The 27044-nt window shown below is 38.9% G+C and overlaps 1 protein-coding gene across 2 annotated transcripts in view; it reads left to right on the forward strand.

Moving 5' to 3' along the window:
• Positions 1 to 317: 317 nt before the first annotated feature.
• The window catches only part of Cdk12 (Cyclin-dependent kinase 12), a 56172-nt gene continuing 29445 nt past the window's right edge, over positions 318 to 27044 (forward strand). The window contains exons 1-3 of one of the 2 annotated variants that reach the window (XM_065217501.1): positions 318 to 1070; positions 16120 to 16874; positions 17391 to 17790. In XM_065217501.1, the coding sequence (XP_065073573.1) occupies positions 16614 to 16874; positions 17391 to 17790 (661 nt within the window). In that variant the 5' untranslated portion in view covers positions 318 to 1070; positions 16120 to 16613. Of the gene's footprint in view, positions 1071 to 16119; positions 17791 to 27044 lie in introns of both variants that reach the window. The other variant, XM_065217500.1, reaches the window with a different exon arrangement.

Here is a 27044-nt window from a genome sequence, read left to right on the forward strand (position 1 = left end):
AAACGTATCCATTCCCTAATAAACGGGTACCATATACTGACGATATCTTAGATGGTGTGACCACACCACATAAAATTGGGATGATATCTCGAATTAGTGGTTAGGCGCATCTTATGGTTATTGTTTATGCGGGTTGTGCGCCGGCCTTAAGGATTTATGGTTTCACTTCCGTTCTTTTCCGGCTCACATGTACGTTGGGATGTTCTAGAAACACTATTGGCAACCCTGCCGCGAACCGTCGTGTGCCAGCGCCATATTGATCTGCAGGCCGCTGGTCTAGTACCGCTTTGCCTTCATTCATACCGCAGCAGCCTCAAACTCAGCACCACGACACGAGCAGAGGAAACGACGAACACGATCTCCCCCCATAATTCGTAATCGTCTTCTACTGTACTGTCGTTCTCTCCGTGCAGAACGAAGAAAAAATTGTCTGCCGAATTTTCTGATGAAATTTTTGCCAATTTTTCTCGTTTGAAAACGATCGAAAAATGCCCGTATGCGAAGCGCTTGTCGCGAGCTTTCGATTGAATGTAGAATTTTTACGCTAGTGCCCCGTTCGAGTGGGTAAAATCGAGATTAAATTGGTTGAAAAGTGGAAATTTTCTTGCCTGCCGAATCCGAGTCGTGCCAGCCATCAGTCAGTCCGTCAAGAAGCAGAGCAAAGCGAGTGAGTGTGCGAGAGAGCCCCATCACGGGAACACTCTGGAAGACATTTCAAAGGAAAGGAAGCAAGTGGTATGTGTAGGTAGTGTGTGTGTGTAGTTACGTATATGGCCTTCGGGGACCATTGCCGGAACTCGTGCGGTTTTTTTCTACGGTCAAAACAGTGCAACGGAACGGAAGATCTCCAAAAGTGCTAGTGCGTGCGACGGAGGAATCAGTGAAAGCCGTGAGTGGGGCCCGACACATCCGGAAAGTGAAGCCTCGCAGCTTTGCGTCGTCGTATCGGGAGGCATAGCGCTACGAAAATAAATTGTGTGCTGGTTGGTCTCATCCCGTCAGTTTGCGTGCAACATAGAAACGTCAGTTTTGGAAACAAATGTTCCGACGAGTTGAACTCCGTGGAAGAGGTGAGTCCCCGTTAGGTTAAGCTAGAATAAGACCCGAATCGGTAACGTCCTTCGAATGACTAACAAGTTCCATGGAAGTGTTGTTTTGCGAGTCGGTGATTGGGTTTTTTTTTTGTAAAAGTGCTTTATGTCCTTGTTGGTGGTGCTGCACCAAAGAGAGGTGCGTGAGTTTGCCATTTCCTACGGTGAACTCCTCCGCCTGGTGCGGATTCCGGACGTACAAACACTGCTGGTATCAAGTGCTAAAAATGCTAGTGCTCAGCCCTTTTCCATTTCTGGGGATTGGATTCTTGCTGGCGCTAGTTGTTTATGTGTATCATTTATCACCGTCTGCTACCTAATAGAATGTTGTGGCTTGTGTTGAGTTACCTAGCATCGTTTTATTTAGATGTTCAGTGTCAGCATAGATTGATAAGGGGCGACGTAGAGGTAGGAAATTATTTACGTATGTGCATGATGATCATAGTGGTACTTCGCAAAAAAAAAAACAATCGGAAGATGATTACAGTAAAAAGTAGTGCAGATTTGAGGTTATGTTTTAATGATAGTGTCTTTTTGTGGATATTGCGTGCGGGGATTAAAAGTAGTAGTAGTTCATAGTTATTGCGTACTTTGTCGTATAATTTGTGTCTTCCAATTATGAAGCACAATTTGTACTGCTGCCGTCTTGTTCTTGTTAAGTACCTCCAGAATGCACTGAAAACCTGCAAACAGGAGAAGGTTCAAACCATTTGAGATGGCATTGATTTCTGTTAAGGGACTTGTTTAAAATGTTGAGTTAGCTTAGCAGTGAAGAGCGGTGCGGAATTTGTTAGACATTTGGGTTCCTTTAGTTTTGAAAAATATATCGATTATAATAATATCATCAAGGTCTGCGTTTTCTGAGCACGATATTTTTTTTCGATCCCACCCATCTCGATTTTTAAATCAAGATATAAAGCAAACTAATGACTTCGGTTGTTGACACAAAACTGAAATTCACAGCTCGCTCCCATACAAAGTACCACATTCATCGGTACATGGAGCAATAATTGACAAATTCCAGGAATTCATACGACATTACTAGATAGAGCTGGAATTAGGGCGTAACAGCTTTTGTAAACAATTATTTATCTCAAAGGTTTCTAGCAAGTCAAGGCTCGCTTACGCAAATCGACACCATCAGTAGGGAAAGACTTCGAGGAAGAGATTGGGCGGGACTTCTTAACTCCAGGCATTTTGGATAACCTGAGATATTTTTGTTCCAATACAACTCATGTCCCACATGATGTGATGAGGTCCCACAATCATCTAGGGATTCGTATAATAAATCAATACAGTGCACAAGATTTTCTTGGGAATGTAGAACGTCAAAATTTAAGCTTTTGGATAATTTGTAGGACTCAAAGTACTTTGTCATTTAAACTATTTATCATGATATTATGGGGATCCAGAAAGGTTCTGACATTTAGTCGAGTCATCGTATATTATATCTTGTTGAATCTGCAGAACTTCATGATTAAATTCCCGGAATGATTTGAACACAATTATGTATCTCAAATGATGTTGTGAGGCTCAATAAATTGCAAATGGCTCAAAAAATCAGAGCGGACCTCAAACAAGGTTTCGACGGACCTGTAAAATATCAAAATCGAAAATCCAGGACAATTAACCACTTCATTCGAGCAGATAAAATGACGTTTACTACCACTCGAACTTTGAAATATAACATAATTTTGAGATTTTTTCTTCTAGAACCCCGCGAAAAGTAGCCAACATTTGTGCGTTTCATAAAAAAAATAGAAATTAGTTGGTCCAGTTTTGTGAAATCGCTGGTAGAAAGTCACGCCGAAACTGCTTGACAAAGTGGTCAATTTGGAGAATCAAAAGATTTTAGTAACACAACTTTGTTTCCCACAAAATGTAATTAGGCTTAATTAAGCGCTACTCTCTTAAGGTCACGGATCTCCGGCGTATCGGGGACACTCTCGAATATATTTGAATCTCATTGTGGTTTACGGCAAGGTGATGGACTATCGTGCTTGCTATTTTAACATCGAGTTGAAAGGTGTGATAAGAAGAGCTGGGATAGACACGAGTGGCACGATCTTCAGGAAGTCCATCCAGTTTCTTGGCTTCGCCGATGACATCGACATTAAGGCACGGAACTTTGAAACGATGGTGCAAACGTACATCACACTGAAGGCTGAAGCCAGGCGGATTGGACTTGCCACCAACGCATCGAATACGAAAGAGGTTCTAGGGAAACAATGTTACTCCGAGTGCAGATTGACGCTGACGAAATCGGGGCACATATACACGAACTCGCCGACCACCTCGATTTCGTAAGCAATGTCCAAGAGTTTCCTAAATTTGTAAAGTACTAGATCTTTATTTTCCTTCTAAATGATTCCAGAGAGAATCTTAATAAAATCGGAGGACTCTATTTTGCCGAAAGTGAATTTACTAAAAAGTGAGTTGAAATTTCCGGGCTTTTCCAGTAAAAACTTCTCGAATATGAGGAAAATCAATGGAGGTTTCAGTCAGTCTATTAGTTACTCCTAGACTGAGCAAAATTTTCCAGGATTTTCCTGATATTCGAGAAGGTTTTCCCGGGCTTTTTTCCGGAAAATTCTACACATTTTTTAATAAATCCACTTTTGATTAAATGGAGTCGATTTGAACAACCGTGTAGACACAGACAAACAGACATAACGCATTGAATATTTCTCACTGTAAAACATCGTCGCTAAAACATTACCGCCATCTGTTGAGTACACTGCGGTGGGCACTGCGCTGAACAGATGGCGGTAGTGTCTAAACGTCAAACGCAAGGGAATTGCCTATGCGCGCCACAGGTGGCGGTACTACCATCTACGATACTTTTATATTGTCCGTTAAATGCTTGTTCGATGAACTATTTGCGAGAGTTATGTCTGTTTGTCTGTGGTGTAGACATTTGATTTTCTGTTCGTTCCACTAACAAGTTTTTCGATGCCCAACCTTTGTAAGTTGTTGAAAATTGAAAGCGTTTTATATTAGAGACTTACTGAAACTTCTTCTCAGAATTACCGCTCGGCGAATGAGAACGACCCAAATTTGAGATTACTTTACTCAAAATTCTCAAAGTGCAGGAACTCTGCGATGAGTAAATTTGCCTCATGTTTTTCCAGGAAAATAAATCCAGAAATATGAGAAAAGCAAAGATTGGGTTCACTCAGTCTATTGGTACTACTTCTAGACTGAGTAAAATTTTCGTCAATTTTCCGGCAGATTTTTTAGATTTTCCACAGGAAAACATGAGGCAAATTCACTCATCGCTGAGTACCTGCACTTTTGGCCATTATGAGTAAACTGAACTCAAATTTGGGTTGATCTCATTGGCCGTTCATAAAGCTAACCTCAGAATTTTATTGAATTTCTTATCTACACACTTAATTTTATTAGCCGAGATTAGCACAGTCGAGCTCCCGGCGAACATATTTTGCCGAAGTCTCAGCAAAAGTCACGTTTGTTTGCTGAATCTCGGAAAATGTTTTTCTGAAGCTCAGCAAACAAACGTCATGTTTGTTGAGATCTGAGTAAAATGTAATGCCGAGCATTCAGCTGTGCAAATCTCGGTAAAAAATGGCCGAGGTGGCCAAAACAAAACAAAGTGTGTATGAATTGCTGTAGGAGCTAGGAATTCACCTTAGGATTCCCAAAGTATTGTCCCAAAATTCACATCAGAATTCCATGGCTCTGTTTCTCAGAATTCCCTTGAAATTATATTCAAAATACCCTTGAGAGAATCTCTTGGAATTTCATTCTTTCTATTTCTGTTGAAACTTTCTTTCTTTCAGAATTCTTTGGCAATATGTTCAAAATTCCCTTTCAATTATTCTCTTTGGATTCCTCCCGGAAGTTCCTTGCAAACCCATCAAAATTATTAAGAAGTCTCCTAGGAACTCCCTTGAACCTATCTTCGATTTACAGTCAACTCTCTATATTTCGATATTGAAGGTACCATCGAGATATGGAGAGATTGATACATAGAACACGTTTAGCCTACTAGACCGTTTGAAGGGACTGAGATAACCATCGACATATAGAAAAAGTGGTCACATCATTGAGAGTTGACAGTATTTTGGAATTCAGCAAAATAATATTTTTGACGTAGGACTACGTCTGTAATTTCTATATAGGGGTACACTTTGTGAAAAGCGAAAATGGAACATGTAACAAAATTATGAAAGATTTTGAACGCTAATAACTCAACCGCCCCTGGACCAATTTCAATAGTTTTATCACCAATCTATCAGATATATTTCTACGCATCTGTCAAATTTAAGACGTTATCATTTTTCAAAATGTCACTATTAAAAATTGCACGAATGTGCAACTGTTGCAGACAGATTTCAAAGTTGAACTCCATGCGGTCTCACCAAACGGTGTTTATTCAATCACAGCGTGGCGAGTGGTGGTTTTTTTCCAGTATACAACGAAGGGCTGTCTGGAAGCAACGAGTTGCAGCCCACATGAGCATCCAAAAAAAGAAGAAGAAACCGCACCGCTATTGATCGGAATCAGTAGCTCTTCGTGAGTTGCTGTGGGCCAACTATGCCAAGCGCGTCATTCTAAAGAGTATAAACAGAGAGAACCCCGCTCAAATGCCTATTCCTACATAAAACACAAGCTCCTGCTGCAGTTAACAAATAAGATTTATTATATAAGGCCACGTAGTTCTACGTCACCATTGCGTACAACCCCATAGGGCTGTCCCTTGTAGTTTTTAGTTATCGTCAGAATTAGATTCCCTTGGAATTATTATCGATCCATGGAGCTCTCCTCAGAATACTCTTTGGTTGATTGATTGATTGACATTTAAGAGATTTTTCGCCGTATGCTGGTTTGTTTTTGGAAAATCATTAGGAGACATCGAAAGGGACCCTCCATTGCTGATTATAACGTAGTTAAAGTGATACATAGTGAATTATGAACATCTATAATTTGATGATGTAACGGCGCCGGTGGTGTAGTGGTAAGCGTGATTACCTCTCACCCCAGCAGGCCTGGGTTCAATCCCAGTCGCCGCCGCCGGGATGTTCTGAGGCATATCATCTCTGATCACGCCTTCCTTCGGATGGGAAGTAAAGCCGTTGGTCCCCGGTTCATGAGTTGATGGGTCGATAGGTAGGGTCCAGGTGTGGGAGCTGCCTTCCTGGCACGTCGGTAGCATTGGTGCTCAGCACGGAAAACAAGATCGACGGAAAAAACAAACCAAAGGAAAAAAAAAATATATAATTTGATGACTACGGACAACGTCAGGATTCTAGCAATCATTAAGTTTATCATATCTCGATAACTTTTTCGAAGGGACGTATCAGCTTTTGTAAACAATGCATTTGATCGTCGATTTGGCGTAACTAGTAGCTCGCACACGCATACAAACACCACTATCAAGTAGGGGTAAATGGTAGTGTTAGTATGCGTGGGCGAGCTACTAGTTACGCTAAATCGACGATCGAATGCAATGTTTACAAAAACTGATACACCCCTTTGAAAATTAATCGAGATATGGTTAATTAACATTGAATTCTCCTCCAAATTCCCTTATAGAATGCTCCCTGACATTCCTTGAAATGTGGCTTAGATTTCCCAGGAATTCTCCCAATCCCCATAACAGTATCTTCAGAACTACCTTGGAGTTCACCGTTGGTTCTCTTAACAATTTTCTTTTAATACTTCTCAATATAACCTGGCACTTCTAGCCCAAACCTGCTCAACGTACAGCTCGCAGGCCACATTCTACCCGCGGCCTTAGAAAAAGTTTACTTTTCCGGCCCGCGGGCTGTTCTATTTTCGTTCATCTTTGTCAGACGAAAATTTGGAATCATGTTTGCGGATTTCGGTAACAGTTTCTGATATCAATATGCAACGAGTTTTGGAGAGCAGCCAATTTCAATCACAATTTCAAGTTTCTCATTAAAACACTAAGCTGCTTATGTATCTTAAAAATATAACATGCTTAAATCTTTTCAAATGAGTTCTGTTAGGTCATGTAATTTTAGCATGGTAGGATCAATCTGGATTTACACCAAAAATTGTAATTTGTTTAAATATTTGATATTTGATTACTTTTGTTTGGTCCAAATCAGATCATGAGATTGTAAAAACGTTAAAAATGTAAATTTGGCTCGTGGTTTAGAAACGTTGGGCAGGCCTGTTCCAGTCTAATTCCTTTAGAATTATCCTCGGAATTGCTTCGTAATTATTAATAAGTTCCTTCAAATTCTCTTCAAAACTCATGTGGTCACTACATCTTCTTCTTCGCATTTCAAGCTGATTGCTTATCGCATATTAGCTTATAGCGAGCTTTCAACTTAGTGTTCTAAATGCACTTCCTCAGTTATTAATTGAGAGCTTTCGATGCCAATACCAATGCATGAATTTGTATATTGTGTGGCAAGCACAACAATACTCTATGCCCAGGGAAGTCGAGAAAATTTTCAACCCGAAAAATTCCATCGAACGGATCGGGAATCAAATCCTCCCCGGATTTATTGACTAGGCTATAAAAAGGTTACATAGGTTATAAGGTGGTTCAAAATATCGATTTTACTCCACCAATCGATTTCAAATCAGATCCTGATAATTCTCCCATAATTTACAGATGATTTAAAGAAAATCTTGCTATCATCAAGATTAGATTGAGGATGAGTAAATTTTCCAGAGAATTTTGAAATTCTGAGGAGAATCCCTTTTATTCTAGTGATAATTTCAAAATAATTCTGTGGAGCATACCTAGAGAATATGGGGGGAAATTCTAAGATGAATTCCTAGAAAGCTATAGGTAATATTTTGAAGACGTTTTGAAATATTTAATGTGATTCAGGGGAATATTTTATGGGAAAATGCAGGTGAATTCCATGGGAATTCAGATTAGATTTTCAAGGGAATGACATGACATGATTGACAACGACGCCCGACGTTTGACGAGCTCTTGGTCTCGTTCCCGTCTTCTGAAGGACGATTGTCGCTGTTTTGACCGTACGGATACCGCTCAATATCTTGCTGATACTAAGCACGTTGTTTCCCTCACTCCTTTCTTCGTCCCAATCGCACCTTGGGTCCGAAATCGACGTGCTGCGACTTTAGCCTACGGGTACGGGTCGTTTGGTCCAAATCGTTCGCGATCCGTCATGCCCAGATGGAGTGAATCTCCGTAGAAACCGGACTTTTCTCTCGCGAAGAGCCAAACTACAATCGATTGTGGCTCGCCGGGCCTGCTGACAGTGAATGACGACACGATTATTAAATTGCTCAAGCCCATTAACAATATGCTTTCGAAGTTTGGAAGATTGCCTTATGGTTGAATTCGTCATCAGCTGATGAACATCCGTATGACTGTCAGTCAAATAAAGGATGATACTTATTTGAAAATTGGATGTAAAACATACAGCTCTCGGACGACATCAATTTAAGAATAAAGGATGTATTGTTTAAAATCCGCACACACAAAATTCATTCTCAAAATTTGAGTTTTCTTTATCGATTATCACCAAATTTTCAGGGAGTAAAAAGAAATAATTATAGTTAGTTTTGGCATCATTCATTTAATTTATTTCGACTTTATATCCGAATGCGCGAACCTAGGCCTTAACCCTAGCCACAAGGTTCTGCACGACCTCAGAATCGACAGTTTTTTGCATATTAGCTCATGCTTTCTTCATTTCTTCTATATTCTTCACCACTTTAGGTCGTTTTAGAAGGTGCTCCTTCATAATGGTCCAGTATTTTTATATTGGGCGCAGTTCTGGAGTGTTTGGGGGGGTTCAGATATTTCGATAATCGACATCATTCGCCTTACACCACTCTAGCACGTCCGTCGTGTAGTGGCATGATGCCATATCCGGCCAGAAGATCGTCGGTGAGCCTTCAGGAGAGGGAGAAGCCGCTTTTGAAGACACTCTTCCAAATACACCTGTCCATTCATGGTACTTGCGGTAACGAAAGGTGTACTCCGCTTTCCTCCGCAAGTACAAATCGCTTGCCAAATTAAGAACTTCTTGGCGAACTTCAACATCTTCTGTGTCCGGAGGTTCTCGGAAACATCACACATATCCTTGGCAGTCACATACAGGTTTCCTGGAATCTGGTTGAAGTCCAATTTCACATATGTCTCATCATCCATTACGCAGCAGTGTGGTTTCGTTAACTTCTGGTCGTACAACCATCGACGAACCGACGTGACAGCTCATAGAAGCTACCTTCAAAATCTTGCCCAATCTACTCATCCGATCGCGACATATCATGAGAAAGGACACGAACACGTCATTTTGAAAACTTTTGCGCACCTGATCAAATCAACTCCCAGAGTGTAAACAATACACATTAAACTATGTTTACGCAAAATTTTAATTAATTTTACCCAACGGATCAAAAGTTAGAGCAATTTGAGTGTGTACGGATTAAAACTTGCAATGGTACTCGGCAATTTTTCCGTTGTTTCTACTCAGGCATAACATTTGATAACGGCACAAAAGCATTTGTAAACAAACTTTCTAAGGCCCTTTACACGCGAACCAAAGTACACCCACGCAAACCAATACCACTTTCGGAAAGGTGATAGTTGCCCCTATCCGATGATGTTGTTGGTTTGCGTGGGCGTATTTTGGTTCGCGTGTAAAGGGCCTTAGAAAGTTTGTTTACAAATGCTTTTGTGCCGTTATCAAATGTTATACCTGTACTAGCTTAAAGAGTAAATTTTTAGAAACTCTTTTGGTGTCATTAGAACAAAAGTGTTTGAATTCTTTTGCTACAGTTTTCCGAGTAAAGTAGTTCTACTATAAAACCTGAGCGATACATATCCTGTTACGAAGCTACTTGAAGATAGAAAAGCAGATTCATGACAATAAAAAATGTTCGACCTCAAACTCCTTGAATGCCCGCATGCAAATGTTCGACACCGGACACAAACAACAAACTAAAAAAAAAATAAATCATGATTAATCCAGAGATAAATTAAAATTTAATTAATTAATTATGTTACACAAGATTAGTCAAGACATCGTAAATACCTTGGTTAATCTGTAAAACATTAAGATCGGAATTCATACCTCTCACGCCAAAATAATGAGTTCAAATCTAACCGGGATATGACACAAATGATCCAAAAGTGTTAAAGTGATTATACAAAAAAAAAATATCTGAACTCCAGGTGTTTTGGAAAACCTAATAATGATATTATGGGGGTTCACGAAGATTTACCCATTCTATCATTAAGTCGAATCATCGTATACCTTGTTCAGTCTGCAGAACTTCAAAACCAGATATCCGGGATGATTTTGATAATCCAAAAACGTTTAGATTATGTTATGAGTCTCCGTGAAGCACAAAATGCTCAAAATGATTAACATGTAAAGTATCTCCAGGATAATTTGGAAAATGTGTGTGTGTCATTCTCTACCCCTCACCCAGCTGGGAGCGTTGGACAAATAGAACTGCGAATAATTTGATCAACTCTACTGCTCCGTAATGGTGCCCTTTATGTTGTGAAGATCAGTACCGTAAAACGGGGTAACATTGATAGTTTTTTTTAAGTATATTCTAAATATTTTTTTATAGCAATGAATGTTTTTCAAATTTTATATTTTTAAAACAAGCACTGAGGATCCAAGAGTTAATTCGTTAGTAATATGTTGAACGAACATCAAAGCATTTGCACTATTTTTTTTAGTTTTGTGACCGAACTTCAGTATTTTGATTTGGGGTTACTTTGATAATGCTCGATGAATGTAGAAAAAAAATGAGTGAAACTCAAACAATTTAGTTCTTTAAATATGAAACTTTGAATGAGTATATAATCAGAAAAATTCATAAGCAATAAGAATACAACATTGAATTTGTGATGGCTGTATCGGAAATACATTTCCTAAGTGATGGTTTGAGTGCTTTTTCAAAAAGGCGAAAAACACGAAAATGGTTTTTTAATATTTTTATAAAATACTAGCTGAGTGTGCCCGGTCTTGCTCGGGATTCAATATTAGCTTGAGTTTATGCGCCGATTTAAAAAAAAGCATGCTATGTTGTACGTAGCCCCCTATTATCTAAGGGGCTACCCCCTATGATTATCTCCTTATACCCCCACACTCGACCCACATGCCTAATTTGGTTCCATTTACTTGATTAGTTCTCGAGTTATGCAGAAATTTCTGTTTCATTTGTATGGGAGCCCACCCTTACAAAAGGGAGAGGGGTCTCGAACCATCATAAGAACCTTCCACGGCCCCAAAAAACCCTGTATACAAATTTTCACGCCAATCGGTTCAGTAGTTTCCGAGTCTATAAGGGTCAGACAGACAGAAATTCATTTTTATATATATAGAAGAAGATGTAACACATACTATGTAAAAACTATATACGATATCAACGGAAATATCCTAAGCTACAATATGGAACCAATGTTTCTTATTTGGAAAAAGCACAGCGAGTAAATTTATTCTTTATATAATACTATCAAAGTTACCCGCATTGTCAAAGATACCCCGTTTTAGGTACTTTAAAAAGGATAACTTTTGAGGCAAGACAAGGCGTCCTCAACAAGTTTGAGGAAAATGATGTACTAATGTCCGACTCTATCTACGATGCAAGAAAAATTGTGTTTTGCTGTGATTAGCTGCGCGCACGCTGAGTAGATAGAAAGAAGATTGATAATGATTCTGAAAATTTCCTGCAAAAAGATGATGCGCGATGCAAGTAGATGCGAGAAATGAAAGAAGATTTGTTCGAAGATTGGTTTACTAGTGTGACATTTGTTGAGCATCTATAATTGAGATTTAGATGTGTCGTTCCCTCGGTCCACAACAGGCACAGCAAAACATAGACGCCCTTATTCACCCTATATATTCAGGGGTAGAAGGAAAAGAAGAGCCACCGCAGCCAACTGAAGCTTAAACCGGGTACCTGGAAACCCACAATACCCGCGGCACAGCCAGCAAACGATGCCCTGTCGTATTTAGTTTTTGAATATTTTGTGTTATATACTGGAATAAATTTAATTTTTACTAAATGGATGGATCGCACAAAATGTTTAGCCGGATCCTGTTCTTCTCCAAACATAATGTAATGTGATGCTGACCGCCCACTTTCACCACTTCTATTTCTGAATACTATACACTTCTTCCATTCACATTACCGATTCCATATACCAAACTTCCACTGCAAAATAATCCACGCACATTTGCTCCCAATTTACAAGGATTGGGGGCAAATGTGCGCGGCTTACTTTGTAGTGGAAGTTTGGTATATGGTTAGTCAAGATCTCCAGGACAATTTGGAAAATGATAAACATTTTAGTAATCTTTTTAGTAACTCACAAAAATGTTGTTTGTCTTATAGAACTTCAAGACCTAAACTCCAGGATGATACGAAGAACTTTAAATACTGCAATTATCCTGCTTAGGTCTCTTGTATTGATATATTCCTTTTCCGACATACCAAAATAATATTTAGGCTAACTTTTTGCAGGAGACTCTTTGATTTTATACGAATTCACGATTTCATGAGATTTTGGAGATCTAGATCATCAACATGTTAATGTTACTCTCATGTCATATTTTGTCTACAAAGTAGACGCATTGTAGAGCAATTGTGCTGAAAAATATGTTTATCTATAAACGGTTATTTTTGAACGCCTTTTTTGTTTAAGGCAGGGATGTTTGGGTTTTATTTTTCAAATAACCGGGGAAAAACGGGAATTGAAAAATTGGATTTGAATGGACACCCTGCGATTACTATGTTTCCACGTCGTATGTCAATATAGTTCAGCAAATGACGTTCGATAGAATTATTTTCATCATCGTTTTGGATGATTTACTTTATGGGGCTGAACCAACACCACGTGCATTTCTGTTTGGGAAGACAATCATTCTACAGAGAGCATTGCGTATTTTAACTGACGTCCGTTCGTTCCTCGAATCAATGTTCATCCTGTATTAGAAGCGATTCCGTTGTTTCGGTTTGAATGGTCTGACGTTTCATTCGAACAGATGATGATGTTTTGGTACAGTGTTCTAGGTTTGACGTTTACTGCACTCTGAAAAATTGTCACGTGCGATTTACGTGAAAACATAGGTGGTTTTCGTCCACCCTATTTTTCACGTAACTTTTACCGGAATTGCACGTAGCCGATCAAAACTTAGCTTCGATTATCTACGTAATTATGTAGGTAAATAAGACCTGATTTCCATGTACTGCTTACGTGAAATCGGGGTGAATACTACTGGAAAACTGTTAACTTTTACGTGATATTCCGCTTCGTTTGAAATGTTTTACGTGAATTTTGAATGAGAATAATGGAACTTATAGAGGCAGTCAATATTATGCAATTTCATCGGGTAGATATAAATAGATTGATACTTATATTTACTCATAAAATTGCAAATTATTGACTACTTGTTAGGTAGAAATGTTTATGAGATTTTTTATTGTCGTCAACATATTAATAACTGCTTGCAGACTCAAAATGCTGATGCCACCGTCTGAAATTATAAAACTAGAAAAAGGCTACATATAATCATAAATAAATTAATGTAAATGAATCAAATTACTGTCCAATATTTGTAGCAAGCTGCTCGGAAATTTTGAATTTTTGAGCTGTTCTTCCACCACGCTTGGTGACGCCATATTGACTTTTTTGCGTACCTGAAAATCACGTAAATCTCTTTTCGCGGAAATATCGAAGACCCAAACACACAAATACAAATACACTAAATCTGTTTATGTGAATAACCGGTCGATTTCACCAACATTTTTAGTGGACATGACGTGTAATGCAGGTCAAAGTTACTAACGTCACGTAACATTTGAGATTTTCTAAATACAGATCAGTTACGTGATATTTCACGTAAATCGGACGTGAGGATTTTTTAGAGTGTGCTTCGCAGTGCCAGTTGTGCATCCAAGGGGTCTTACAGTGTCGATTACCTTTGCCTTGCATTTCGTGAGTTTTTGCGATTTCCTTATTTAATATTGTAGCTTAAAACGATGGCTTAACAACCAATCGAACCTAACGTTACAATTTAATTTTCCAAATTCAGTGGCTACCCTGGGAATAGAGTTCAGCAAAACATCAAACATTTCAATCATAAATCAATCGAACATTTTTTTGTAGATGGGCCATCAGGTGGATTCCAGTATGTAGTTCGAATTCCATTAGTCTGAAGGGGTTATTAGGGCAAATGGGTCATCAAATCGAAGTTTGAAATATCACCCAAAATTCTTCGTATGATATTAGGGTGGTAAAAATTATCTATCAGCTCAAACGAATCCAAATCAGGTTCTGGTAATTCTCGCAAAATTTGAGCTCGTTTGGTTGCGACCTCATACTAGGGGTAGGTAGGCTGGTGATGTTATGCAGAATGTGAGTGTAGTTAGTGCTACAGGTCGTGGCACTCATCATAATATTCCTCCTCGAAGCTTGGCATTCTTTATTAATGAAGCCAGCCTCATGCCTTTTCATACAAGGCGACAGGTTCCAAGTTATGTATCTGGCGTAATATTTGAGAGGGGCCTGTCGTTTTTTTTTGTGGGCAGGGTTTGTGTGGTTCACTTTGCTTGTCATTATGCCATGGTCAGTGAGGTGGCGTTATGTTGAAGTCTAGTGCTCTTCTATTATTCATATTCCATCATAATATTTCGCTCACTATATCACAGCGTGGTAAATGAAATGGTTGATTGGTTGGGCATCAGCACCAAGAAGAACCGCACGAGTAAGGTGCGGTGATCGGCACAGTGTGTACGGCTAAACACTAAACCTGTCCTATTTTCCTTCTCCCTTTCGCGTATGAACCGGGAATTACATAGGGACACAGCTAGAAGAGGTATAGGAGGAAAAAGTAACGAAAAAGCATCAGTGAAGGACCCCCAATCAAATCAAACACGAAGCGGCAGCAACCAGGATAGATCGAACCGATTGGAACCAGTCAAGAGAGGAGTCGGATAAAAAGAAGGACCCGGCAACACCACCAAATAGGAGAAGAAACAGCTGAGAAATAATGATTGAACCTATCAACTACAACCATCTACTAATCGACAATTCGTCATTGTTTAATTTCAGGAATTAAAAGCATCCGCTTCTTCTTAATTTTCTACCTCGTCTTATCCCCTTTGTTACGCATCTGAAATTAAAAGCCTGCGTGAAAAAACGTTCTGTCAGCCATAGTCGGTTGATGCGTTGACGAAGGTCGAGTGAGTGTCATGATATTTTGCATCACTGCTTGAAACTATCAATTTGGTTAAAAATCATTCGAATTATCCACTGAATTTGGTATCATTAGTGATGATTTGCTTAAGGTAATCAAACTGCGCAACTACCCCTCCCTACCTCGTGTGTTTTTAGAAGACAATTGATCTCATCAGCAAACTGAATATGAAATCGAAGACTATTTTCCACCATCTAACAGTTGCATGAGACCTTTGCATATAATTTTAATCCATGCTTTTCGTGATCATTAGAGCATTTCCATTAAAGTGTGTTGTGCTTTACGCTTGTGGATACTCGGGAACTTAGTAAGTGGATCAGTCTATACAGTGCAATCAGTTTGCAGTTCTTTATTATCATAATGTGTTGAACGGCGTCAACCCCCCGAGATCCTAAATCGTTCGTAACCCCAGATCCCTTTTATACATGTTACGTTTAAAAATTATTTATAATTAATATACTGGCAAATTTGCGAATTTTGAATCCTATTCTAATTGAAAGAAGCACAAAACATATCAACATCAAATCAAATACACTCGATCAATGTTTTTCGATTTATCATGTCACTCTAATAATGAATTAATATTCTCATCTTCTAACTAAATCAATTAGATAGATCACCAAAACCATCGACCTCCTTTTGGGTCCACGACCATTCTCGGTCTACAAACCTGCCTAACCAACCCAAAACTAACCATTGGCCTTTTCTATGCACAATTAAACTAACAGCGTTTCAACTCACAAGATTAAGAAAGTAAGTTAGATAACCTTTCATCCACATAAACCGTATTATAATACCGTGTTTTTCTTCTCTTGCCTCAATTCCAGAGAGCGGAATACAACTCGTATGTGGCTAACAGATAACAGCGGCCAAAAGTGATGCAATATCTTCTACACCTACTACAAAACGAACACCAACCACTACCACCACCAAGCTCACGAGAAAGTTCCCAAATTCTGTCAGTAGTGTGACAAGTGAAAACCAATAGAAGAAGAGCAAAGCGCACATACACGCACACACACACATTCTCGGTGGTTGCTTGCGCATCTAGGCAGACGGAGCTCACAGATAAAAAAAAAATATTCAGTAACCACTTTTCTATTGATTACTGAGTATTTATCAAACTCAACGAAGTGTAATCCAATTACCAAAGCATTTTAGTGCAACACACGAAGAAGAAGAAATTATCACATTGCATTTTTTTTTGTAGAAGGATCGATCGGGTTCAGAATCGGAAGAACGACTCGATAAACGAAACTAGTCTTTGTTTTTGTTTTTTATTGAATTGAGTTAACTAAAAAATATAAGAAGTGGCATCAGCATGGATCGCGAACGGGAACGGGAACGTGACCGGGATCGTGAGCGCAGTCCAAAGCGGTCCAAACATGCGAAGAAGCGTTCGAAGAAGAGCAAAAAGTCCAAGAAAAGGAGACACGTATCCAGTGACGAAGAACAATCGTCCTCGGACGAACGACGGAGCAAGGTGCATCGCAAGAGCGGCGAGGGGAGTGGCCGAAGCAGCACGGGAAACGGAGGAGGAGGTCACGGTTCGTCCAAGGGAGGAGTGGTCGAGTATTCCGATGTAAGTTCGGACGATTTCTCTGCACCGGAAGCGGGCGAGATTGAAACCGACGGCAGTGGCTCACCCTTCGCCGGCGCGGCCGGAAATGAGTCGAGCAGCAATTTTAGTAGAACGATCAGTAACAACGAAAAAAGTGCTGCGGAGACGGTTAAATTGTACAGTAAAAATACTACTCAAATTCAGCATGACCGGGTGATGACGGGTGCAGCTTCTTCGCTTCCCAGTTCATCGTCGTTGTCGTCGTCGGCACCGGTAGCGGCAGCTCCGGTAACGCCGTCGGCGGACGTGGCAAACGAAACCAGTGCGATGGTATCCAGTACGACACCGGTGCCGGTTCCATCGTTGGCCGAACTCATATCGCAAGGTGGTACTGCTACCGGTTCCGTCACCGTGACGGAGAGTGGGCGAAGGGTCAGCATCACTGCCACGTCGCCTATTAGCCAATCGTCGCATTCGCATTCTTCCCGATCGAAACGTAAAAACTCAATATCATCCGATACTTCCTCTATGAAACAGGCCACCATGCATCTCACCCAGCATCATCTTGAACCACCGGCCTCGCCGACGGAAGAACCGGAACCGGAGGGTGACCTAATGGACGAAGAGTACGTCGAAGAGGAAGAAGAGTATGAAATCGTAGAGGAAGAAGAAGAGGAGGAAGAGGAGGAGGAGGAAACTGTAGGCCGCAAGCGAAAAAAGAGCAAAAAAGACAAGAAACATAAGAAAAACAAGAAATCCAAGAAACGGAAGAAGAAACGAGTGAAGTCGATATCAAGTATAGAAACCATCTCCGAGAGTGAGGATTCGTTGCTCGAATGTATGGAATCGCTAACGCCTCCCCTCAAGGGTTCACCGGATTACGAGAAAACATACACACCGGTGCGGAATGAGGAAAGTTTAACGCCAATGTCGCCAGGTGAGTGTTGGCGGGCTCTTTATTATTTGTGTTCAAGGAAGGATTCAATACCCATTTTATCTCTAGACAATATTGTAGGTATTGATCTTTATGCATCTGAAATTGATATAATTTTAGGTTTATGTAGTTTGCTCGAAGCTGGTTTAACCTTCGTAGTGCATTGGGGGTCATTTTTGGCCTGGAAACGCTGTGTATATTTTCCTAATGCGTTAGGAAGGTTAAGCTTACTTTGTTCAAATAGAATTGAACTACCGTAGAAGTAGTCCCCAAACTAAGGAGAATGTTGTTGAGCGATTGTCAGAATCACTGCCCACCCATACCTTCCCTTGAGTAGACAGAAATCGACTAAGTGTATTAATCGTGGACTCTAAACTGTCCACATTGTTATTAAACAGCGGCTGTTCACAGCCCCTTCTTTCTCAATAATTGGTTAAAGGTGGCCATAGTGGTAATGTGGACACCGCTCTAGAAATCAACTTATGGTATATATTTTACAAGAATCTTTTGCAGGCTTAAGGACTGTATCGAAAACAACTTGTCAACATATATTGCTATCCAAATCCATAACAAATATTATGAAATTAAAAAAAAGTTCTTTAATTGTGTATGTCATGTCCTTCTTAAAAAACAAATTATTTTTTTTCTCTTAGATACTTTTATAATCTAAGATTTTGGTCGTCTTAGAAATTTTGGACCGTGTGACGCAACAGGTTTCAAGCACTTATTGTAAACATCGTACAATATTTTTAGAATTTGTTTCATTATCTTAGTAGCTTTAGCATCCATGGAAAAGGTTGTGTTGAAAACACAACAACTTTCAACATTTGATTTTCGCCGAGAGCGACCCAATTAAACTTGTTCGCAGCTATAACCTATTGAATGTGCTGATGCTGAATGACAATTGTAAAGGGCATCTTCAAAAGGATATTAAGATTTCTAAAACCATGAAATAGTCAAAAATATACTGTAACGATGCGTTAAAAAAGCACGAAAATGCATGGTCCAAAACCTTATAAGAAGAACTACATCTAACATAATACCAGTCATGCTATTTTTTTGTTTACTTTGTTAAGTTTAAAAGAAGGACATGAAATGCATAAGAGATGACCCTGATTTTTTTTATTAAATCATATCTTTTTACGGATTTGGAAGAAAAAAGTATTTTCGATACAGTCCTTAGTAATGCATAGTTTCATTTAATTTTAGTTTAATTATTTCCTTTTCTCTAACTCGAATATGTAATGGAATTTAAGTATTCTCATCAGTCTAAGCAGCATCCGTGCTTCTATTTGTATTTCCTCAGCGTAACGCACTCATTTGACGTGTTTGTTTGTTTACGTTGCTGTTTGATGCTCTATCCATTCCAATTAAGAGAACTGTTTTGAATCACTTTTACAACGCTCCAAACTGACGCTATTCGCATAATAGTTCCAAGTTCTAGGAATTTCCCATTAACATGGGACTGCTACGCGATTAGCGGCAGCAAACGTTTCAGGTGAGTATAAGTACTATCGGCAACCTCATTTTCTTCGGCATCCTTTCTATTTGAACTTCGTGTTAAATTGCTTTTCTATTATCGGCAACTCGAAATCAGTCGTATTTTGTAGATTGGGTGAAGTGTTTTGGCGAGAAAATACAGCTAAATTATCGTTTAAATTTGGGCGACCGTTTTTTAGAGATTTTTGAAATGTTGCAAAAGTTTCTATATCCTAGATCTTTGAAATCGATTGTCTTAAAATTGTCAAAATTTGTCCAAGTCCGAGACTTTGAACATTTTTCTCCCATTCAACAACATAGGGCTCAGATCCAATTTTGGGCCTACTGAGCACAACCCGTCCTTTGTCTTTATTTTTCGAGCGAATTTTTTTCACAAAATATAATGTTTTACTGCAGATGCCTTCTAAATTTATTTACCTTTCCTTGCGTACCGTAAGATTTGATAAAAAGTGACAAATTGTAGAGATATTGTTAAAAATCTAACACTCCTTCTTGACCCCAAACTCGGTCTACGAGTTCTGAACTCGGCCTATTGCATGGAAACGTCATTGAATTCACTTCGGCCTATCGAATTAAGATAAAAGTTTATTCAGTCAGAGCGTTTCTTTTGTTTTTGAGAATAATGGGTGCAAACATTCACATTACGCGTTCTTATTGATTTCGTTTGGTAGCGTTTGAACTAGAGAGGGACTAATATAAGAGAGCGGACTGGCTGATTTTGAGCCAAACAAACTGTCAAAGCCAGAGCCAATCGAGCAGTACCTATCTTGATTGCATTGGCAGTGGCATAGGTTGCCAAGGCAGTTTGTTTGGAATCCGCTCCTCTCTTATACTAGACCCTCTCTAGTTTGAACTAAAGTATCGTACCAAATACATAATTGACTTGTTAACGGCGAAACCACGGATTTATTTGATGTTTTCTGCTCGATAGGCCCAAAATGGGTGATTAGGCCGAAGTAGTTCTCTGCCCTATTTAAATTCTCATCAACATCTATTGTTCTTATCACCAATTTCGCGATCTGGATCTATAATCAACTTGCTGTTGTTTGCAGTGACATCTATCGAAAACTACTCATAATCTGTTTTCAGTTAATTGCTCACAGAGGACAGTGCAGTGCAAAACATGTCTGGTACCTCTATAAATGCATTTATATTAATATTCGAAGTCCTTCCTTTTTTTACACATTCTGCACATAAAATAGCTCACCCCTCGCAGAATTTCCCGCCGATTTTTATGAATGAGGCGGGGCAGAAAGTATCTTTTGTCCAGAATATGTAAAAGAGGATGGACGTCAAATGTTAAACTAAATGCATATATAGAGGTACCAGACATGTTTTCTAGTAGCCGGCGTCGGTGGTGTAGTGGTAAGCGTGACTGCTTTCTAACATCCCAATGGGTCTGGGTTCAATCCCAGTCGAGATCGGTGGGATTTTTCTGAGGCATAAAAATCTCTGGTCACGAAGTAAAGCCGTTGGTCCCGGCCCATGTGTGTTGTGAATGGGTGCGATATCCTACGCAGGTGTGGAAGCGGCCTTCCTGCACATTCGATTGCCGTCAATGGATGGCAATCGATGTCCGTCAGTGCACAGTGGTCCAGAATGCAGATTTAGGTGGAATGATATGTTTTGAGCCTGAAACTGAAACTTTAGACTAAAAGTCTCTTCTACTAAGTTGTTCCTTATAGTTAGGCCCTCATTTTTATGACAATGAATTCCAGGGTGGTTCCTATTATCATTAAAATCAAAAATCTAACTTTTTTGTTTGAATAAATTAAGGTATACATTGTTCCGCAAAGTTATAGCTGAGCTAATTTCAAGCAACTTTGTTAAAATAACTTTTTTTGTATCTCTTAAATTGGCCGATTTAGAGCTATTTTCTTGAATTGAGTTAGGGTGGCTCTTAAAAAACAGTTTTTTGTTCTATTTTTCTTATTTCGAATTTCTCAGCAAAGGTGTCTTTAGATCTTAGGAAGGCGCAAATTTTTGCTCCAAAAAGCTTGTCAATATCTTTCGCCGATCAAGAGTTATTGACGTTTTTATACTAAAAATATGCACTTTTCAAATGTTAATATCTCTGGTTGGGGCAAACAAAAAAAAGTTTTTTTACGGCATTTGAAAGGGCGTATGTTATTCTTAATAATATGACAAAATTGGAGGTATGTTATTTTTTAAACTCGAATAAAATCAATTTGAATTTATTCATATTTTTTACTATATTAGAGTATATCTTTTTTATTAGAAAAGATACAGACAACAAATACAGATATAAAACATTCGTCTTAAAGTGTTTTAAACGTCTTTAGAAGATGACTTTCATAATAAATTTCAAATAAAAAAGTTATTGACAAAAAATGGATTTCATAGGATCACTCTAATGACAAATTTATATAAAATGTGCTAGTACATTTATTTCAATATTGGAACATTTAGTGTCTTAGAAGAAGTTTTTGTTCTTAAAAGTCCCCTTCTTTTGGTGTTTGAAAACGTTAGAGTGGTCCTCAAATTAGGGAATTTTTAAAACTAACTTTTTTGTTTTACAAAATAAAAACATGTGTTATTTGAAAAAGTTGTAGTTAAAATGATTGCAAGCAACTTTGTCGAAGAAATTTTTTTTTCTATCTCTTAACGTTCTCATTTTAGAGTAATTTTTCGGAGTTGACTTAGGGTGTTCCTGGAAAAAATAGTTTTTTAGCAATAACTTTTTTATTTGAAATTTCTCATGAAAGTTATCTTCTAGAGAATTTTAAAACTCTTTTAGACGAATATTTTATACCTGAATTTGTTGCCTGTATCTTTTCTAATAAAAAAGATATACCTAAATATAGTAAAAAATATGACTAAATTCAAATTGATTTTATACGAGTTTAAAAAATAACATACCTCCAATACCTGTCATATTATTTGAGAACAACATACGCCCTTTCAAATGCCGTAAAAAAACTTTTTTTTTTTTTGCCCCAACCAGAGATATTAACATTTGAAAAGTGCATATTTTTAGTATAAAAACGTCAATAGCTCTTGATCGGCGAAAGATATTGACAAACTTTGTGCAGCAAAAACTTGCGCCTTCTTAAGATCTAAAAGTTATCTGAAGACACCTTTGCTGAGAAATTTGAAATAAGAAAACTAGAGAAAAAAAAAACTGTTTTTTTTAAGAGCCACCCTAACTTAATTCAAGAAAATAGCTCTAAATCGGCCAATTTAAGAGATACAAAAAAGTTATTTTCCATAAAGTTGCTTGAAATTAGCTCAGCTATAACTTTGTCGAAGAATGTATACCTTAATTTATTCAAACAAAAAAGTTAGATTTTTTATTTTAATGATAATAGGAACCACCCTAGAATTCATTGTCATAAAAATGAGGGCCTAACTGTAAGAAACAACTTTGTAGAAGAGACTTTTAGTCTAAAGTTTCAATTTCAGGCTCAAAACATATCATTCCACCTAAATCTGCATTCTGGACCACTGTGCAGTGATTGGCACTAGATTGCGGAACAGAGACCGATGTTAAATAAAGGAAAGAAGATGTTTTGTAGTGACAGGTACTCTATTTTGTAATCTGTGAAAGGGAAATCACAAATCGAGTGTTATCAAAATACATGGCGTGTTGAGAGATTGAGCTCGTGGGAGAGAATTTTCTCTCTCAAATTTAATTTTTTTTGGCTCTCTGGGGACTGGTAGTGAAACAGGTAAAACTGTATGCGGAAAAATTCATTTTCATCCAATTAAAGCTTATTTAACAATAATTTCCGGGAAAAAACTGAACGACAATGTCCCTGACTAATTAATTTAGGTTGTCGTTCACTTTTTTTTACCTGAATATGCACCGAAAGCCATTCCAACTTCTCTCAATTTCTATATTCTTCCTACCACCGGAACAGCGCCATCTCTGTGGGAAAAGGCCGGACGATATGATTAATTAATACTGATTTTTCGAGAACAAATTTATGGAATGCCTAAACCATTTGTTTTATGTTAAAGTAACATGAAGCATGTTTATGATAGGTTGGCAAAGAGAGTGTGGTCCTCTTATTTGCTTTGCACACTTTTTTTTCCAGCTTATCTTCGAGAAAGCAAATCGCACAAAGAGCTATCAACGACCGGGTCCAACGGCTTAACTTCTCTTCCGAAGCGAAGTACGACCAATGTTGACAGTAAAGAATTTGACTCACATCAAATCACAGTTTGATTTGGTGACAAATTTATGTTAGAAAGATTAATTTAAAATCAGTGTGTAAAGTCTGACAAGAAAAGTTGCAAACAGATGGAAACGTTAACTGTCCAGTTGGGTTCTTTGGGCTGTGTTCCATTTGGTAAATTTTCACTTAAATGTGACACTTCGAAAATAAATTAGAATGTTCGAAAATTTCTCTGTTGTTGATCGATCGATTTTCGAGAAGGTGTTTGTCAAAACTAATTTCTTGTCTGTCAAAAATAAGCCTGGTGGAATAGCAGGGTTTATTTGCAAATTTTCCATTTTGAAGTAAAAAAAATCACCAAATGGAACACAACTTTAAGGGTATGGTATTGAGGTAATTTCATATGCGTAATCTGCAATTTTGAAGCACTGGAACTATTTTAATTAAGTGCGATTACATTAGCAAACATCATCAGCGTCCCTCGGTGGTACTTTGTATGAAAGCAAGCTGGCAATTCGTTAGGTTAGTGTCAAAAAGTGAAGTGATTATTTTGCTTAAAATCTTGATTTAGAAATCGAAATGGTAGTTAATGGGACCGAAATAATATCGTTATGTTCTAAATATGAAGCTCTTTTAGATGGTGTATAAAACAGATATTTTCTTCAATATTTAAGATCCCAATTGTACTTGGCCTAGGAGCGCCTCATTTTTAGAATGCCCATTGAATATGCATTATTTATTTTTTATTTAGTGGGAAAACAAAGCATGCCAAGAGGTAAAGGGTGTATTATAAAAATTGCACACACAAAATCTTCTGTAACTTTTGAACCGTATGAGTAAAGAAATCTGAAAATTTGAGTAAATCTTATTCACAGTGTATTGTTTACATCTGTCAAATTTCATAGTTATTCATACAGTAGTTCCAGTCATGTCGTCGAAACAAGAAATTGCTCGTGAAAAAAATTTGTGCAATTACTATCAAAATCAGGAGGCGTCCCACCTATGGATCGCTAAAAAACTTTGAATTGCAAATATTGTCTGTTGCAGTGCTGACTGGATTTTTGGGAATATTTTGAGTCGCACTTTGATGGTACGCTGACGAAAAACAACGAACTTTTTGGTTGTTTCACGCCTAGAACGCTATTGAGTTTAACACATTTGGAAACAAAAAAGGTGTACCATTTGAATTTAAACACGTCCCAAAATCATTTTCAATCTAATTCATACTTGAAAAACCATATAATTGTTCACAAATAAGTAATTTAGAATTGTTTGCAAAATTGCAAATATTTTGCAAAATTATTTTTACTCGTGTTTCGAGTAGAATGCAATGAGAGTGTAAGATCTTGAAATCAAAACAACAACAAAAACCAAAACAGACAGTTTTGATTCCGAACAAAAATCAGTAACTTCGACAACTCTATCTGTCATACGCATGGCCCGCACTTTCAAAGTGTGGAGTCCAGTGAGGTGCAAAATGCGCAATACAACTGTTTGACCCCGTCTAGTCCATGATTCCAGTATCCACATTTCCAGTTGTTTCTGAGATTCGCTTTCATTTCCCTTCCCTCCTCGAGACTGCTACAAAAGGCCGAATCTTAGAAGATCGAATTAACAAAACCAACAATCGAAAAGTCACGATTGGGTCTTAGGCAAAATACATTTTGTCAGTGCTTGCGCGATAAATCGATTATTTCAGCGTTGATTCAATTTGAATTAGGTTAGGTTTACATAATTCCCAGGATTGATTGTTTTCTTCAAATATCTGAGAATTGGGATTTTTTGTCCAGCATGCTGCTTTGCATCGCAACTCACTTGACACTTTCGGATTAGCGGTGCTAGGCTCATATTCGACTTTTTTATGTTTTGTAAGTTTAGGATAAGCTAGGGCCGAAACTTTGCCAAGAGTTTATTTTTATTAGACAAAATCAATTATCTCGCAAATAAAGGGCAGGACACTCAATAATTCTGTTTTTTACGTGATTTTCATATTGCAGGAAATTATTTTGGTCTAGTCAGGTTTTGGCTTCCCCGAAGGAATCTGGCAACTCTTTCTGAACGCCAATTCGTTAGTTATTATGTGATTTAATGTGTCATGGGTGCATGTTGCGAGGTTATGTCCTGACGTAGAAAGAGAAACGACAGACCTTCCGCCTAGCTACTGATTTGGACCATATGCGTACTAAATCAACGAAAAACAGTGGATGTACATTGGAGCAGGTTATTTATTCCTTGTATGACATCACATTATGTCCCACAATTATCAGGTGCCTCATTAGGCGATCCTAGCTTGTCTATACCTAACTTCTTTCCTGTCCTACTTAAACTTAATACTTGTACTCTTCTACTCACGGGCCCGTTGAGTTTTGCTGGCTGGCTGCTCATACACCGCAAACGCTGAAAATGACTCGAACGTGCCGCCTGGCTGCGATCATGCTGCATCCACTGCGCACGATGTTGAAAGCAGATGAGAATGCCGGCTTGCCTCAGCCGCCACGTCTTCTCCCCACATCAGTGTCAACCCACTGCTGTCGGTGCCATATAGCACCAGCTATTCTGTCTTAGACCGGTCACACAGTTCGTCCTTGCCTGCTTACACCAGCGTGACTAGCACAGCCGAGTTCACACTGGCTACGACCTCTCCAAGTCACTCGACACCAAGGCGCCTTCGCCGCGATCAGACGGCACGATGCAGCTGGCTGCTTCACGTTGATTGACGAACTCGCACTAGAGCACTCACGGTCGTGAAAAGAAACGACGGAATCCTGTCACGCTCGTCCCGTCTATGAAGATGGATGAATAAAAAGAGCTCTATAGGGCAACCGGTGTTATTTACCCACATTGTGCGTCAGGATCAAGTTTACTCAACCTCCAGGGGCTCTTGTTGCTCTTGGGTTTACCCAGCTGACGGATGTACAGTCACTTCGTGGTGGACCGTCAGTGTTCACCGGTTGAAGGTTATGTAACGTCCAGACAGTATCTTACCCACATGGGGGTTGAGTGCGTGGTCTTCGGTCCTATTAATAGGTTTTGTTAGTCGGGTTCGACGTTAATCGGAAGCTCTGTCTGAGGATCACTTACTTTGCAGGAAAGTTTCCTCCGGTGCTGACTCTCGGATGAAGAAATGACCCGGATAAGACACCGACGACTAGGAACAGAACAGCCCCGTCCAAGAGAATCCTTCTCCAGCACGGTTTTTTTTTTATTTTTTGAATCACACCTTTCTGCTACGTAGCGTTTTATAAACCGTCGATTAGCCAAGAAATTCATCGGCTCAAGCGCCTCACTTACCGTACGAGAGGACTGCAGTTGCGTGGACACTTTTTTCGCGATATGAGTGTACACCAAAAATGGCCGTTCTGCCTTTTTCGCGTGCACCGTGCAAAAAAGAACGTTAGCGCTGCTTCTCGCGACGGTGATCCGTGGACTTCTGTCTTCGGCTTTCTAATTTCTGTCGGTACCGCCGCTGCCTGTACTCGGTTTCCATCTGACTGTGTGTGCGTGCAAAAGCGATAACGTTTGCGGTGCGTTCCGTTTAACTATCGTTGTTTACTTGACGAGGGGTTGTCGCACGGTAATTACCAGATGATACATACTAATTCTTAAATAGCTAACTTG

The sequence above is a fragment of the Ochlerotatus camptorhynchus genome, unplaced genomic scaffold (genome assembly GCF_037179485.1).
Source record: "Ochlerotatus camptorhynchus isolate MF236.1 unplaced genomic scaffold, CSIRO-AGI_Acam_v1.1 ptg000077l, whole genome shotgun sequence".
In the NCBI taxonomy this organism is placed as follows: domain Eukaryota; kingdom Metazoa; phylum Arthropoda; class Insecta; order Diptera; family Culicidae; genus Ochlerotatus; species Ochlerotatus camptorhynchus.